Here is a 16,158-nt window from a genome sequence, read left to right as displayed (position 1 = left end):
AAATAACCGATATCGACTATCAAACGACTGGCTGTCAAATGATCGACTGCCAAATATATAATCACGATACTATAATCATGGATAATAACTACATGCTATGATTTTAGTGGGCATAAATTATCTACTAATTTATGATTATGGCCCAATAATCGAGGTAACTATCTCTTAGTGCCATAAAAATTGGGACCACATGCTCGACGGTTACATCCGAATCACCTAAAGGGAGGTAAGAGAACAGGCAAGAATAAGCAATTTTAGACTGAAACTCTGTCACTTCTTATTTTCTACTTACTTTCGGCTACTCCTCACTGACTTAAACATCAAAAATTTTTTCGGACATAATTTCAATCAATAAGAATTTTATTTTATAAATATTTTTTTTTCTTCGACAATGAACGTAAAAATTGATATAAATAATAAAATAAATAAAAATATATAAATTTTTTTTTATACGTATCGATGCCTTCGTACTTCCTTGACAAACTAGCTTGGCGCCTGTCCTCATGGTTCTACTAATCTTCGTTGTAAGAGGAAACCTGGTGCGATGCTTGAGTGGGTGGCGATGCGTCGAGGTGAGCCAATGATATCAAATGGGACTCGTACAAAAATTTGGATTTGCATCATCTACTAGTAATTTTTTAATAAGAAAAAATAAACTGTACCGTATACCTAGGAAGGCATTTTGCTTTGGTTTTAAGTAATGTTTTTTCATATTGTTTTTATGAGTAGCGATTTGCTTATTTCTATATAAAGCATTAAAAAAGTTTTCAAATGGGTGCTCGTTGAAGTATTTTCAAATTTGTTTATCAAATTTGCTATAATAGTAAATATAGTAAATATATATTTTGTAAAATAATTATGTAATAACTACAAGACTAACAAATATGTATGAAGGAATTCGTTGCTAAATATGATTAAATATTATTGGTTCCCAATTGTTTGTATAGAAATTTCTTTTTAGATAGCAAAATCCTCTTTCATATCGCATTCTGACAAACCAACTTGTCGCTCCTTCAGGCAGTGGCTCCTAATCTTTGCTATGAGAAAAAATGTGGTGGATGCATGCATGAATTGGGGGCTATGTGCCCGAGGTGCTCGATTGAGGTCAAAAAAGTGTGGTATAAAAATTTTTATGCAAAACATCTATTTGTAATTCTCAAGCAAAACTTCCACAAGATGTACGATATACCCAGCAAGGGATTTCACTTTTATTTTGGATTTATTTTTTTCTAATAAATGTACCATATATTTAGCAAGGAATTTCACTCTTATTTTGCATTATTTTTTTTTTTTTGTCACCGCCTAGTTGAGAGTGACTTGCTTGGTTTTGGTTGCGTGGGTATAAAGCTTCCGCACCAAACTTTTATGCGGACTCTCCCGCCTAAAGGCAATCGCACAAACTGCCACTCCTCTTTAAATCTCTCTCTCTCCTCTCCCTCCCCTTCAAAATTCATTCCCTCTCCTCTCGCTACAGCACGCGGCTCCTCTCTCTCTCTCCCCCCTCCAATTCCGTTAGGGTTAGGGTCCCTTTCAGTGCCATTCGAGTCCCTTCACCCTCTTCCTGATCGCCTTTCTTCACTTCTCTTCGTGCCGGTGGAAGTTAGGGTTAGGGTCGTTCTAAGAAATGGAGAAGGAGAGCTCCCGCCGACCAAGCATCAGAGAGCCCGCGACCAAGAGGCCACGGGTTCCCCAAGGCGGGGATCGGAATGGTGGCTCCAATGGAGCCACGGCCAATCGAGACCGCTCCGTCCCCCCGTTCAGAGCTCCCAGGGGCAGCGGCAAGGCACCGGTGCCGAAGCCCGGGGCGGGCACGAGGGAGGCATCCAAGAAGCAAGAATCCAATCAGCAGGAGGAGGAGGCGGAGGGGGTTGAAGAGCTCGTGACGCAGTACCGGTCGGCGCTCGCGGATTTAACCTCCAACTCCAGGCCCATCATCACGAACCTGTCTATAATTGCTGGCGAGAATCTGCACGCGGCGAAGGAGATAGCGGACATTATCTGCGATAACATTCTCGCGGTGACCCGTCTAATCTAATTTTTAACTAGTCTAAATTTAGATGGTAGCAAATGAAACTTTTATTATCCCAATTAAAAAGAAAATCAAAATCTCTCTTTTTCCCTTCCCCTCATCGTTTTTTTTTCCTTTTTTGTGGCTTTTACGCTGGTGATTTTGATTATTGCCAGCATGATTAATTTCTACTAATGAAGTATTTCTCAAATGACATTTTGTTTGACTCTCATCAGAAAAGGGAAAAAAATTTGTTTGACAGGCTGTGCAGGAAGCAGAGCCTAGTTTCTTGCTTTGAATCATAAATTCATAATGGATGGTAGATTGGTTTTCATAAGTTTTGCTTCTGTTATACCAGTCAGTAGTCTCACGTAGTTTAAAGTATGTGGTTCCCTGACATATCTGATTGAAGTGTCGATGACCAGGAAGCTTGAAGTAGAAGTCATGAATCTGTTGTGGCAGTTGATAGTCTTGATGGATTTAGACAACACAGCCATTGATTGTTAAAAATACGGTTCATTGTTATGAATTATAAACAAACACACTAGCCTAAGGAGCTGTTTGGATGACAAAAGCTGCTATCCGCATTATAGTTTACCATGGGTGGTGTTTTCTTCCGCAGAAGGAAAGAAGGAACACATTCATTAGAACTTGATCCATCCAGCTCACTACCAACCCTCATTCTCGAATGCTCAGATCTGAAATCTGTTCCCAAGGTAATTTTTACCATCCCAAAAGAATCAGGACTGGGGGGATCAACCTTCTATGCATAGCTCTGCCTTTCTTCACATCTCTAGTGGGTGCCTCCCAACTATCTTTTGTCAGGGATGGAGCCCTTGGTATCCAAACATGCCTAATGATATAGACTGATGGTATGTTAATTCAAAGCAAATACAACAGCCTTTCTGTTTAAGCTTTGCCATACTGAAGATATCAGTAGGCAGAGGGGCACATGCTCAAGGCATAAGGTGCACATTTGATGGATTTTTTCTCTTATTAGATTATTAAAAAGAATATGAAAAATCATCTTCTGTTGGTATTATGGCATTGCTAAAGACCAAATCCAGAAAAACAGTTTCAAATATATTGAGAAGAGGAGTAGCTTACTATGTTTAATAGCATATTCTTTCATGCTCAAGTTTGCAACGCTGGTGATATGATATGCCAAATTATATGAAAATGGGTGAGCCCCATCCCTTTACTTCCATTACTTTGAAAAGTAATTAAAAAATTAATATGTATCTAATGAAGTGCAAAATAGTCCAGAAGGCTTTTGTGAGCATCTCAATACTGCATATGATACACATGATGCAACCTAACAGTGCGAGGCAAATGGATGGGGTTGCTTTGGGTATATATCCGCCTAGTTAAGATCATAGCAAACTAGTATTAGGACTCTGCTTTGAAACATTCACTTGGTGTGGCGTGTTCAAACCAATTCTGGCTGATTCTAAGATTTATGGCTGGACCTGACATTTTAGTTGAGCTGGGTCTGATTGTGCTAGATTTATTTCCAACAAACTTGGAGTATAACTCCAATGGGTGCATATTCTAGATACAGTATGTGCACGTAGGATCTGAATTTACCTGAACTGCTTGCAACTAAGGTTTTGTTTGATTCCATATTGGTGGACTTGGAATCAAGCAAGTCATGCAACTTATCCCTTTTAAGATTTTTTTTTTGGAAGCATGAGCAATGGATGTAACCTACAAATTTGCTTGTTACTTTCGCAAAGTGACACAAAATAAGTCCTTACTTCTCTCAGGTTGAAAGTGCTTATGAACTTTTTCTTTTTTCTTGGTCTAAACTATGATAAAGCATAATATACACTGCAAAAGATGGTTGACCATGCCTTGCCATTTTTGACTACTATTGACCATCTCAGTCCAGTCTTCTAGAAGTTTCACTTCTGGCATGCTGAATACTCAGGACTGAAACTCACCTTCCAGCAACTTATGTGTTCCAGCATATCTTACACTTATATGCAAACAAACTAACCAACCCTAACCTCACCCATGAGCCTCAATAGCTTTTTTGAAAGCCCTGTTGCAAGGGGTGAGGCATGGTTAACCTCCAACAATTCTTTCTTAACATAGAAATAGATTATAAATATCATGATGTTATGCTTTCTTAATCTTTTTACAATAGGGCTATATCCATCCTATTAAAGGCCTTGATTCAAATTTATTAGTGTGAGCATCAGTTCTTGGTGAAATTCAGCACTCAAGGGAAACACCAAAAATAATATAAAAGGGCAGCCTGGGGCATGAGACTCCTGCCATTTAAGAGCTAGGAAGGGTCAGATGTACACAGTCTTACCCCGCATGGGGAGAGACTGTTTCCAACTTTCCATGTTTTGAACTCATGACCTCTAGTAATAGTCGAGCAACCTTACCCTTGTGCCAGTCTCACCCTTGAACACCTAAAATAATATAGATTGTAATATTAATAGTTCCTCCATTTTGCTCTATTTTTGGATGAGTAAAAGCTTGGAAAGTTTGCCATTTCTATTTTATCTTTGTTTATAACTTCATATCTTAGGGATCTGTTAGTGTGGCTTGTTTTAGATGAGTCAACTTTTTCGAGAGAATTTATGCAGGTCAAATTGTTGGCTAGCTTAAATTGCTGTGAAGTTTTTGGACTACATGTGTTCATCTGATGTTTCACTTGATTCCCAGGTATGCAGTGAGCATAAGTTGCTGTCACTTTATCTGCTTGATAGTATCACCAAAAACGTTGGTGGTGATTATGTTGATTATTTTGCCGCCAAATTACCTGAGGTTAGACTCTCTTGTCCAACTTTGATATCACCATATTGAATCCATTTCATGATTGTTTGGACATGTTATTGTTTTTACCTGCTTTTTATAAATTACTAGGATGTATTATTCCTTTGCCCATGAATTTAAAGACTTATTTTTCCCCTCTCATAGCAGGATTTAGTTTTAAAGGGCATGCTGCTTCCTCATTCTTCCCACCTTTTTTTCTTCGACTAGCTTTTCATAAGAGTTTTATAGCTGGCATTGTTTAATGTACAACTAGTGAAGTCTGTTTCTCTCATTTTTCTGTTCGACCTACTATAATTTTCATGATGCTTGTAATTTAGGTATTCTGCAAGGCCTATAAACAGGTAGATTCTTCTATACTTCCTAGTATGAGGCATCTTTTTCAGACATGGGAAAAACATTTCCCCCCTGCTCCACTTCAGAAAATTGAGAAAGAACTTGGCTTCCCACCCACAGCTAAAGGTCCAAGTGGATCTACAACAGTGGAGCCTGATTCTCAAAGACGAGCTCCCCAACAAGGCACTTATATAAATCCAAAATATTTAGAGGGAAGACAGCATATTCAGCAGTCAACCAGGGTAAGCAAAGTACTATGTGAATTTGGATTCCCCAATTGTTGGTCTTGCTTCATAACTTGGAAATCAGTTCCTTGCTGTATAATTTTCTGTGCTAAGTACAGTAGACTAATGGGATAGTTTCTTATGCCTTTGTTATACCTGTGATATAAGGGTTCAGTTAAGCTACGTTTACTGGTTGACATCTTTGCTAACTAGTTATCTCTAGAATCCATCACTTGCTATTCTGGCTGTCTGATTTTCATGGTTTACCTTTACAGATTTTGTTATATCGAGTCAATTGTTAAGGGAGAGGGGGAAAAACTCATAGATCGAATTGTTAGAGTACAAAATGTGTTTAACACATCCAAATGAAAACAGACTGATGTGTGGGTCAGAGGTAATTTTGTTGTGCTAATTTTATTTTTCCATCCCTAGTCTGTCATCCACAATTTTTATAGTATCAAGATTTGTCAGGAAAATCTGTCTCTGTCATGCATGCATTTATTTTATGAACTAGTGAAATTAACTGGAAGTCTGTTTTTTAGTCTTTATTATGTTTTAGCATGCTAGGAGGATAAGTTTTTCCTTGCTGCTTTACCATCTTTCTGTAAATGGTTCTTGCTTATCCAGCTGAAATAATAGTTTAGCATCATGTGGGAATTTTAGTTCCTTACCTTTAGTCTTTCATAATGGCTTGATTAGTTGACCAAGTAGATTTGAATCCTTTCAGAAGAAGGTCAATCTTCAATCTGTTTTGTCACATTCAGACATAACAAAATGTTCAATGCCTCTGAAAGTATATTGCATTTCTTTTAGATATCAACGGCCAACAAGCCTTATGACAGCAATTAAGGTTGGAATATGAATAGATAGGCATTTGTTCCTATCAGCTCCAATTATGGCTGCCCAAACTGCTGTTGCAAACCCTTCCTTGTTGTTTTACAATCAAAATCAATTAAATTAAATACCATTGGCTTTTTTTATCTTTATACAATAAAAGCATTCAGCTGGAAAATCTGTAACCAAAAGCCTTTACCTGATCTTTTGAATTTGTATCAAGGGCTATGTGTGTTATCAATGAAAGCTTGTTGCTGTAATCAAAATTTCTTGAAATAGGCGAAGGATTCACATTGCATGGCCCCTGGTGCTAGGTAGGGTCTAATCTTAGGGGCTGATGATGGGAATGAGAGTAAAGATGAATGTAGCACATGGGAGAAAACTATAATTTATTGCATTGCAAAGTCACAGTGGCAAAAAGAAATTGTTGTCTCAGAAAAGACAAAAGAATGGACCTAGGCCCAAGAATTTGTGATTTTGCTTGTTGGTTATAATTATGACTATTGTCTCTGTGTTAGTTAGAGCAACAAGAAATGAATGGATGAGATGACAAATAATTGGTTAGGTGTTTATGCTGCAGATGATCTTTTTTTATGAAGCAACACCTTCCCCCCATCCCACCTTAATGCTGTATTCAGAGAATCACAATAGGATCATAGTATGTTGCATGATATTTCATATACCTTATTGGTTATCTTTTGGTTCATATGATGAAGGTCAAGAAAGCAGGCAGTGAAGACACTAGGGGTATCTTGACCCTTGTATGTGATGTAATGAGGCCTGACAGAGCAGCCACCACTGGAAGGTCAAGGCCGTTGATGGATCTTCCTGTCGAGAAGGCAGTAATAAATTTACTCCCATTTGCATGAGTTATCTACAAAAATTATTAAGTAGAATATTGTGTTTTACCAATTTAAAATGCTTTTAACCATACAGGGAATTTGTGTATGCTTATAGTTTTTTAATATTTCAGAATAATCAGCACCCTCTAAGGGGTCAACTAAGTGTGCCTGTTCATGAAAAGAAAGGGTATGGAGGTTGCGAAATTTCTTCTGATCTTGCAAAGCAGTCAGAGTTAGAAGTTGGAACATTGAGTGAGAGACATAAAGAGCAAGGTGGACTTGTCGAGCCATGGTATGGTGCAAGTGGCACTGCTGCTGAGACACCTATTGGCAAAAGTAGTGGTTTTAGTTCAAATAATGCTTATGGAGATTATAGAGCTTTAGGATCTGGACAAGTTGATCGTCATCTACCTTCAGTTCGCATGAATAATGCGACCGCAATTAGCCAACTGACTTATAATGGCTGGAAGAATTCTGACGAAGAAGAGTATATGTGGGATGATGTGAGCTCCAAAATGACTGATTGTGGAGGAGCTATTAGCACATTGAAAGATAGTGGCAATGCCAAATATGCAGATAAACCTGCAGGCTTGCAAAGAGGGAAGTGGATGCCATTAGAGACCAAGCATCTAGATGCTCTATCGCACCGACACAATACTTGCCCTCCAATTGAAAGGACCTCTTTAGGGGAGAACAAAGTTTCATTTTTTAAACTATGATTTTCTTTAATTTTTTTCAGTTGTTCTTGGTGCTAAATAAAAATAATAGCATGTGATTGCATGTCTCTGTGGTGATAGAATGCCTGTTATTCTTGTTCTTTGTATGCATGGCCAGCTGGATATCAAAGGTTGTAACATTTTGCTCATGGTGCAAGGAAACTTTGTAACTACTACTGATACATGTGCACACTTTCATTCCTGACACTCAAGAGATCTTATACTTCATTAATTAAAACACATGGCATGCTTGTAATACTATTTCAAAATAGAATAACAGAAAAAGGAGCTTTTTTTATGCTAAATTATTACAAACTAATGAAAGTTGTGAAGCATTAGGAAGGAATTTCCTGTTTTCTTATTACAACGGCCAATGAGTGACGAATGGTTCCTTTTCACTTGTTTAAATAGTTTGTGATTGTTTTATTGTCATCTAATAGAAATTTGCAGTCTGATGCACAATATCCATATGCAGGAGTTTGACCAACACTTTGTCCAACGATGTAATCAACCGGATACTGCTTCAAGGCTTAATATTGAGATTTTAGATTCAAAGTCCACTGAACAAACTGCATTGGTGCAACATGCACTGATGGCATGGCCCTCATGCAAGTCATCACCTTCCATGGTTAGTTTGGACCATATGAACTCAAGATATTCAGGTCTGTTAGAGGGGCAGCCAACCTCTTTAAGTGGCAGTCCATCAACAGGTATGAGTTCATCTTTATCAAGGCCTGGGCTTCTGCCTCATGTGGGCCTGCCTGGCACAGCTGTTCCCACAAGCTTAGTCCTTTAACAAACATACATACAGGATTTAGGCAGTTGAGGCAGCAATCTGTCCAACCTCCATCACCATCTGCCCACCTAGTTCCTTCTGCACCCCTTCAACATCAGAAATTGTATATTCCAACTGACCATGGTCAGATGCAACCTCTCTCCTTCCCTCAAACTGGTCAAAAGCCTATGCACCTTCCAGGGCAGTTGAATCAATCACATGGACCACTCACCCCGAATTATTCTGTTTTACCTCAGAACAATGCTCAGCAGGCCATCACCTTGCAGAATTTATCCCTGTACTCATCACAGCCACCTCAACAGATGCAAAACTCATCAGCCTCTTCACCTTTTACCCAGCTGATGCATTGTTATCTCTCACTGCAGCAGTCACATCCTGATCCTTCACTACAGCAGCCACTTCCACAACCTCAATTCACCATTCAGACCCAGAAGCAACCACCTTCCACCCTGAGATTTGGAATAAATCAGGTGGGATTTTCCGGAACTAGCCACCTGAATTCTGCCATTAACTTGTCTGGGCAGTCTGGCATTGGTAATTTACTAGATGGTATTATGAAGAGTGGAGTCCCCTCTAACAATTCAACTAGCATCAAGAACTGCAGTATGCCACCTCCCTTCCCCAGTGGACCTCTGCCTATCCAAATGCTGACATCATCCACGGTCATGTCCTCCTTAACAGTCCCAAATTCATGTAGCAAAACACCTGCCCTGAAGACAACTCCGCCAAGTGCTCTGCTCCCTCCTCTGCCACCTGGTCCTCCTTTCTCATCTCTAGGAGGTACCTCGTCACAGATCTCCAGCATGCCTGGTGCCATGCCAAGTGTATTGAGTCTTTTGAGCTCATTGGTTGCTAATGGTTTGGTATCATCACCAGTAACTGAAAGTTTAACCCCAGATGAGAGGTCACATCAACTTCCATGTCAAAGCAGTGGTTTTTCTAGCAGCTCGGCAATGTTAGTTCCTTCAACGTCAGCTAATATGTCTGATACATCACTTTTGGTGAAGGAGCATTTGGTCCTTGAATCTTTGGCTCCAGTTAGTGCTGCCATGATACAGTCCACTACTACAAAATTCAAGGACTTTATTGGCATTGATTTTAAGCCAGAAATCATGTGTGAGCATCATTCTTTTGTGATCAATGGCCTTTTTGATGATCTAAAGCATCAGTGCAGAATATGTGGACTAAGATTCAAACTTCTAGAGAAGCTTAACTGTCATTTAGTTTGGCATGCCTCAAAAAGGTCGGAGCCAGTGAATACTGTCAGATGTTCTCGAAAATGGTATGCCAAATTAAGCTGCTGGCTAGATGGAAACGTGGGACCATCATATGGGCCAGTGTTTGCCACTTCTGTGGAAGATATGGTTTCAGATGGGGAAGCATGTGAACCAATGGTTCCTGCTGATGAAAACCAGGTCATATGTGCTTCATGTGGAGAACCATTTGAAGATTTTTACTCTTGTGAAGTGGGTGAGTGGATGTACAAAGATGCAGTGCTCTTGAACCTGCCAGATAGAGATGCTGATGACAGAAGCATGGACAGGATCCTTGAACAGGCTGTCATTGTGCATGCCAAGTGTAAGTGAAGAAGTCCAACTGAGGGCATAAGCAGTCCTGGGCATCAGAAAGCAGTATGCCTCTAAACTCTGTTACATGAGCTGTTCAGTTGGTCTTGCTTATAAGTATCTGAATGCCTATATGAATGCTCATTTATTTGTTTCTCCAATCTTTGCTCTGCCCGTATGCACCTTTGTTAGGAATCTAACCTTGTAAGTAACAAAGAACTGACTACTGTAACCATTGGGATATGTTCCAGCTCTACTGGGTTGGCTTTGGAACCCCCTTCATCAATTAAGGACTGCCTCTGGTATCAAACTGTAAGCTTTTGAAATTTCTTCGTGCCGCATGGGTACTCCTGCAAAGTGAATCTTCAAGCTGAACCTGTGGGAAAAATTCAAATTCCACTCTTAAGAAATTTGACTTTTAATTTGTAAATGTGAGTAGTGGAGAATTCTGACATTAGAAAGCTGGCTTGGAAGACGAATCAAATATCATTATTATCTGTTAGATAGTAAGTTAGACTTGGCAGTTGGAATTACAGGTCTATGTTATGGTTATAATAAGTCGAAATTGGGACCTGACCAATCAGTCAGCCTGTGATTGAATTGGAACTTGACCTTTAGAATTGATTTTGAGTCTACAATTACCATTAATGCCTGTACATAGAAAAATTCTCTAGTTATATGTCTACCATGCATCATTTATTGGATACTTGATTAACTAAAATGTGTGTTCGGATTCTACCTATGGTTTGTAGGACAGGAGTTGGTGGCACAAAAAAGTGAGATTCTACTCTTTGTGCTGCGAGTCCAGACAAGGAAGCAGATGTATTGAGTCGAGGTTTGTTCTTTGCATGTTACATATGCATGCCAGTAGGGTATCCAATTTGCCCAGGATTAACTCTTTCTTCAATATTTAATATCCATGCCATCAGGGGCAATTCTTTGTGCACGTAAAGGAATAATACATTTAATTTCCTAAGCATACATACAAAAAGCAATTGATAAGCAAATAATTTGGCTGCTGTCCTCTTATATTTTTTGCATGTAATTTGCACATATCTATTTTTTTAACTGCCTTGATCAAGTGGGCTGTCCATCCAGCATCAGGTACGAATAATCCATAAAAGAAGAAAGAAACTTTGTTGAAGGCAAATTCTCTATTAGCTTTGCTGCTATGGTTGCATGATGATGCAGTCATGGAACCATCTGGAGCTTACTGGACAACTGACCAAACATCCGCTTTCAGATCTTTGCAAGTTTTAGCATGTATGTTTAAGGGGCGCCCTTCCGTTTTTGGCAGGGGACCTCACTTGTTTGATTTTTGTGAGTGCTGCATCTTGTCACTGGTTTATGTTGAACAATTTGAGATCCAGAATCTTTCTTGATTCTGGATGTTTAATTATCAAATGTTGAATCCTTTTTCTTTTCCTTCTATTTCCTGTGGGAATGATCTGGGAATGAGTGATGCAAAGAGCACGTGTAGAATTTTGATCGGCCACTGATCCGTCCATGATTCTACACTTGTAGGCATCGTGATCATCTGGTTATGAAGCTACGTGTTTTACATTGAATCTCAGCTTTATAGTTCCAGTTGTCCTCTCCCTTATAATTGGTTTTTGCAGCATATTATTATGAAACATGTGATAAATAGAAAACGGACAGCATCTAGTGGAGCTAGGGAGTATGTTTCTTAGCTACGTTCTAGCTGTAGCCCTCTGATCATATTATTCGTGCGCTTCTGATGATTCGGTGAAGAGGATGGTGAATCCATCTGTTAGCTAATGCTGGTGCTCATCTCACCCTTCCGGGTGCATGCTTGGTGGAATGGAGATTTGACGTGATCTGAATCCTAATCGGGTCTAGTTCAATCCTACCTTCCTCATTTTCAGTTTCGTTCTTTTGTGGATAAAAATATTATTTAAAAATTTATATATTTTTAAATAAATATTTTTTAGAGAAAAAAATTATTCATAATTTTTTTTCACAAATAATGACTTTGAAATTTTTTTATCTATATTTTCTTTTACATTATTATTTTTTTAAATAAATTATTAAAATTTATCTATATTTTTTATAATATCTTTTATGTTTAAGTTTGGAGAAAGTGACCAACTGGATTATTGAACATTAAAAGATGAAAAAAATATTTTAAAAATAAAATTAAATATTTATTTTATTAATTGATAAAAAATGATTTAATCATCTTCTAAATGAATAATTTTTTTTATTTTATGAATAAATATTATCTATAAAAAATTAATTTAAGAACATAAATAAATTAATTGATTAATAAAAAAATTAATTAATTTTTTTATAATATTTATCTACCAAATAATGGGGTGAAAAGCCGCGACATCAACCCTATCTAGATAAGTATGGAAAGCTATGACATTAAAAATATCTGTTACATGTTTTGATGATAGCGAACAGAAGTATCATGTTGAAGGCACATGCGCCGGACATTGTGCATAGAGCATCAAGAATCCGAAGCTTTAAAAAGTCGAGCAATTGAAACATGATGGGGCCGCAGTCACATGAAGGGTTGGTGAGCTACAGCTATAAAAAGCCGATCATCTGGTACAAGGGTTGCAAGAAGAATATACGGCCAGAGTAGTATATGGACAAAGTTCCTTGGTCCAGTATTTGAAATTAATTCATCTTCCCTTCCTCGGTGGGTTGGCCTAATAATCATGGTTAGTTATCTTTCTCGTTCGGTATTCATTTTTGACTTCGAGTTCGGTCAGATCGCTAGCTGCACCGCATTGACGAGAATACGAAATGATAAAGATCATACAGATAATGGGACGACCGCTTTTCTGGGAGAAGGGTTCCTTGGTTGACGGCAGGTCACTTTGTCTAGCAAAGTGGAGGAGGAGAGCCTTCATGGGATGGGCTTCTATCTTCTAACCCACTCCTTTGGAACTGAAAGGATAACATCAGCTGAGGGTTTTCTACCTTATTTGTGACTTCAAAATGGGCAATCTATTATCTTGAGGGGTCTTCCCTCTCTCTCTCTCTCTCTCTCTCTCTCTCTCTATATATATATATATATATATATATATAACAGAAAAACTCGATCAAAATGAGACAAGACCGGAGGTGAGTAAATAAAATATGCTGTGGCGATCTATAACAGCACCCCGTATGATCGTATCATCTGTCTCACTTGTCTCTCTGGCGGTCGGAGACCAGAAATAAATAAATACTTAAAATAAATTAAAAAGCTCTGAATACGTCTGCCGTCCGCAACAAGTGCGCGCACAGGGAGAACATGGTAGTTGGATACTAAGGTGGTGTAGGTTCACATCACGCCCGCTGACATGCTTGGTAAAACCGACCATTAAAATACTCCCTAGTACAATATAAGCCTATTCGAGCTAAAGCTTCTCCGGTTATCACATCATAGGGTTTGGTGAGCAATATTTCATATACTACGAAATGCTCAGAACAGCCTCGCGAGATCCCATCATCGATCGGTGGTTTTCTAAGCTAAGATGCTCGCTTCCTCGCTTCTTTCTCCTCCTATTTAAGCTAATTAAGATGCTCGCTTCGAATCCTCGCTTCTTTCTCCTCCTTCTATGGATTATGTCGCTGCGTGTAGATGTAGTCCAGATGGGCCTCGGAGATCATCCTCGTCTTCAAGCATTCATCATCTTCTTCCTCGCACTTCTCCCGTTCCATCAGCTGAAACGGGAAATAAATAAGCAAAACAAAAATCTTCCAGCCCAAAGAAAGAAATAATTTCTCGTTATTTTATAACTATACCATACCATAATAGTAATTAATGAGGAAATTAAGTAGCCATGAAGAATGCCGTCATTGAAGAAAAGAAGGAAGATTTATAACAGTATTCACCTGATCCCAAGAATATGTTTCCTCCGTCCCTGCTGCATGTCGACCCAGGAGTGTAAGATCATCAGCCCTCGCTTTTCGTACTCCTAGGAGCAAGAGAAGACGTTAGAAGCCAGAAGAAGCAAAAGAAGAGAGCTCATCTCGTCCCATATATGAGCAAATGTAGATCGAGGAGGAGGATTTTTCCTTTTTTTTAAGAGTTTATAATTACCAAGTTCTGGCTGCGAGGGGAGACGAGAAGCTCTTGTTGTGTAGACGGAGAGCATGGCGACAAAGAGGAGGAGGAGGGGAAGAAGGCCATGCGAGCAAGAGCTATGCTTCATGGTTCCTTCCTGCCAAGCTAGCAAACTGTGGCGATCAGGGGGACAAATGGGGAGGAAGGAAGGGTCACGGGGGAATATTTATACGCAAATTCATCCACACTCGAGAGCAGGAGTCACATGCGATGAGAGGAGATGGGATCCAAAGCCGAAAGCCGGCAGGCGCCCGGTTCGTCAGCAATACCTCAGCCTGTGGGTGGGGACCATATCGCACTTACTTACTTTCTGTACACCTACACGCACCCCTACGAACGTACCCCACCCACCTGCGCGTCATCTCTCTGTTGCCATGCCAGCCGAGGCCAAGCCATGGGCCTCTCATGCCATGGACGCCCCACATTCTACAACAGGGAGAGAGATAGAGAGAGGGTCGCCTTGTTGCTTTCAGCAAGGAGGGGAAAAAGAGAGAGAGAGAAAAGGGGGGAGGAAAAAAAAAAAAAAAGATGCACGCGGGGGAAGATTGCGTAAGAAAATGGTGGGTTGCATACATGGATGGGATGATGGTCTTAGGTTGCAGAGCTGTGCTCATGGTTGGGTGCCTTTAGCATTGGTCCCAAATATTAATACAATAGCAGGTGTCGATGGTGCGGGTACTCGGGTGGGACATCAGACCTCATTGTTCCAAGACAAAAATGCGAATGTTAAGTCAACGCATGGACTGTAGTGTCAGGTGCAGTTGACAGCTGTCATACTTTTGCACGTAGTTGAATATATATATATATATATATATATATATATATTTTTTTTTTTTTTTTTTTTTTTTGGGGGGGGGGGGGGGGGGGTGGTGTAAAGGCAAGCGAACCATATGGAGGTCCAATTGTCTGTTAGTAATTATCGACGGTAAAGCTACGTCTATATATCCACCTGGGCAAAAATTAAAAACCACCCGCATATGATTATTTACAAAGAACCTTTCCTCAACAAATTTACCATCGCATTTTACTATACCGGGGTCATTTAAAAGGAAGGTACAAGGAGTTCACGATCTCGCATTTGATACCGGCGTCGTTTTTTCTCTACTCAAAAGCCACTAAGCATGCGTGTTGTATTGCTTCTTTTCAATTGGTGTCTTGAGTTATATGCCATATAATGAAGCGACTTGGCGTACGTGGAGCATGGTGATTTTTCTGACTTACCACAAAACTCCCCTTAAGATAAAAAAAAAAAATAGCGAGCATTCTATAAGCGTGTTACCAACGGGAACTTGCTTGGCTGGGTGGTGAGCCACCTCCCGACAGAGATTCCATCTGTGTGCCTCGCAATTAGCATGACCGGATTCTGCAGGTCTCTGTGTAGATAGCTAGTATAATGTCTTCGCAAATATATACCTAGGAAATTAAAGACCAATGTAATATATGGATTTATTTTATCATTATTGTTGGAGTAAATTCTTATCGCTTAACCGACTAAGATTGATCATTGTCCCCTACCGATTGAACGTACAACCGACTAAATTGATCATGCCGACTTAGTCCACGGCCGAGGATCTAACTCAGAATTCAATCAACGATGTAAGACTGAGTTGGGTTTGAGCCGACTAAATCCGACACGTTGTTAATGTCCAACCGAACACTTATTCAGATTTTTTCTGACTATCTCGATCTCGAGGTTATAGGTGCTAAATGATAGTTACCCAACATGGGTGTTAATCCTCCATGATCGGAGAATTGTGAGTGCAACAATCCCCCATTGATCGGCCATTACTCGATCTTAATGATAGTTAAAGAGATAACCATCCACTAAAGGCAATAATGTCTACATTCTGGATTTTAAGAGACAGAAGTTACATAGTAATGATACTCTCCATCCTATATAAAATGGTAAGCAGGTGGATAAGATAAGATTTTTTTTTTACTACTGAATACTCTGCTCTCGTATTTT

At 39.4% G+C, this 16,158-nt stretch overlaps 2 protein-coding genes across 3 annotated transcripts; one reads left to right on the top strand and one right to left on the bottom strand.

Annotated features, from left to right (window-relative positions):
- The first annotated feature begins 1,442 nt into the window (after positions 1 to 1,442).
- LOC105060187 (polyadenylation and cleavage factor homolog 4) lies at positions 1,443 to 11,532 on the top strand. Its single transcript, XM_073243555.1, has 6 exons — positions 1,443 to 2,017; positions 4,688 to 4,789; positions 5,116 to 5,373; positions 6,906 to 7,057; positions 7,126 to 7,740; positions 8,410 to 11,532. Exons 1-6 carry the CDS (start codon positions 1,625 to 1,627, stop codon positions 10,127 to 10,129), a joined length of 3,240 nt encoding a protein of 1,079 aa, XP_073099656.1. The 5' UTR covers positions 1,443 to 1,624; the 3' UTR covers positions 10,130 to 11,532.
- Positions 11,533 to 13,300: 1,768 nt separating this feature from the next.
- On the bottom strand, positions 13,301 to 14,354 carry LOC140851641 (uncharacterized). Of its 2 annotated transcripts, none has more exons than XM_073243606.1 (3): positions 14,169 to 14,354; positions 13,961 to 14,043; positions 13,301 to 13,789 (listed from the first exon to the last, which is right to left on the bottom strand). In XM_073243606.1, the coding sequence occupies exons 1-3, from the start codon at positions 14,278 to 14,280 to the stop codon at positions 13,682 to 13,684; spliced, it is 303 nt and encodes a 100-aa protein (XP_073099707.1). In that variant the 5' UTR covers positions 14,281 to 14,354; the 3' UTR covers positions 13,301 to 13,681. The 2 variants fall into 2 exon arrangements, with proteins under 2 accessions (XP_073099707.1, XP_073099708.1); XM_073243607.1 differs by having other exon boundaries at positions 13,961 to 14,040; positions 14,169 to 14,350.
- Between the last annotated feature and the right edge of the window lie 1,804 nt (positions 14,355 to 16,158).

Source organism: Elaeis guineensis, chromosome 9, assembly GCF_000442705.2.
Source record: "Elaeis guineensis isolate ETL-2024a chromosome 9, EG11, whole genome shotgun sequence".
Lineage (NCBI taxonomy): Eukaryota > Viridiplantae > Streptophyta > Magnoliopsida > Arecales > Arecaceae > Elaeis > Elaeis guineensis.
The sequence above is the reverse complement of the archived record's forward strand: the minus strand, read 5'-3'. Positions and strand labels throughout refer to the sequence as shown.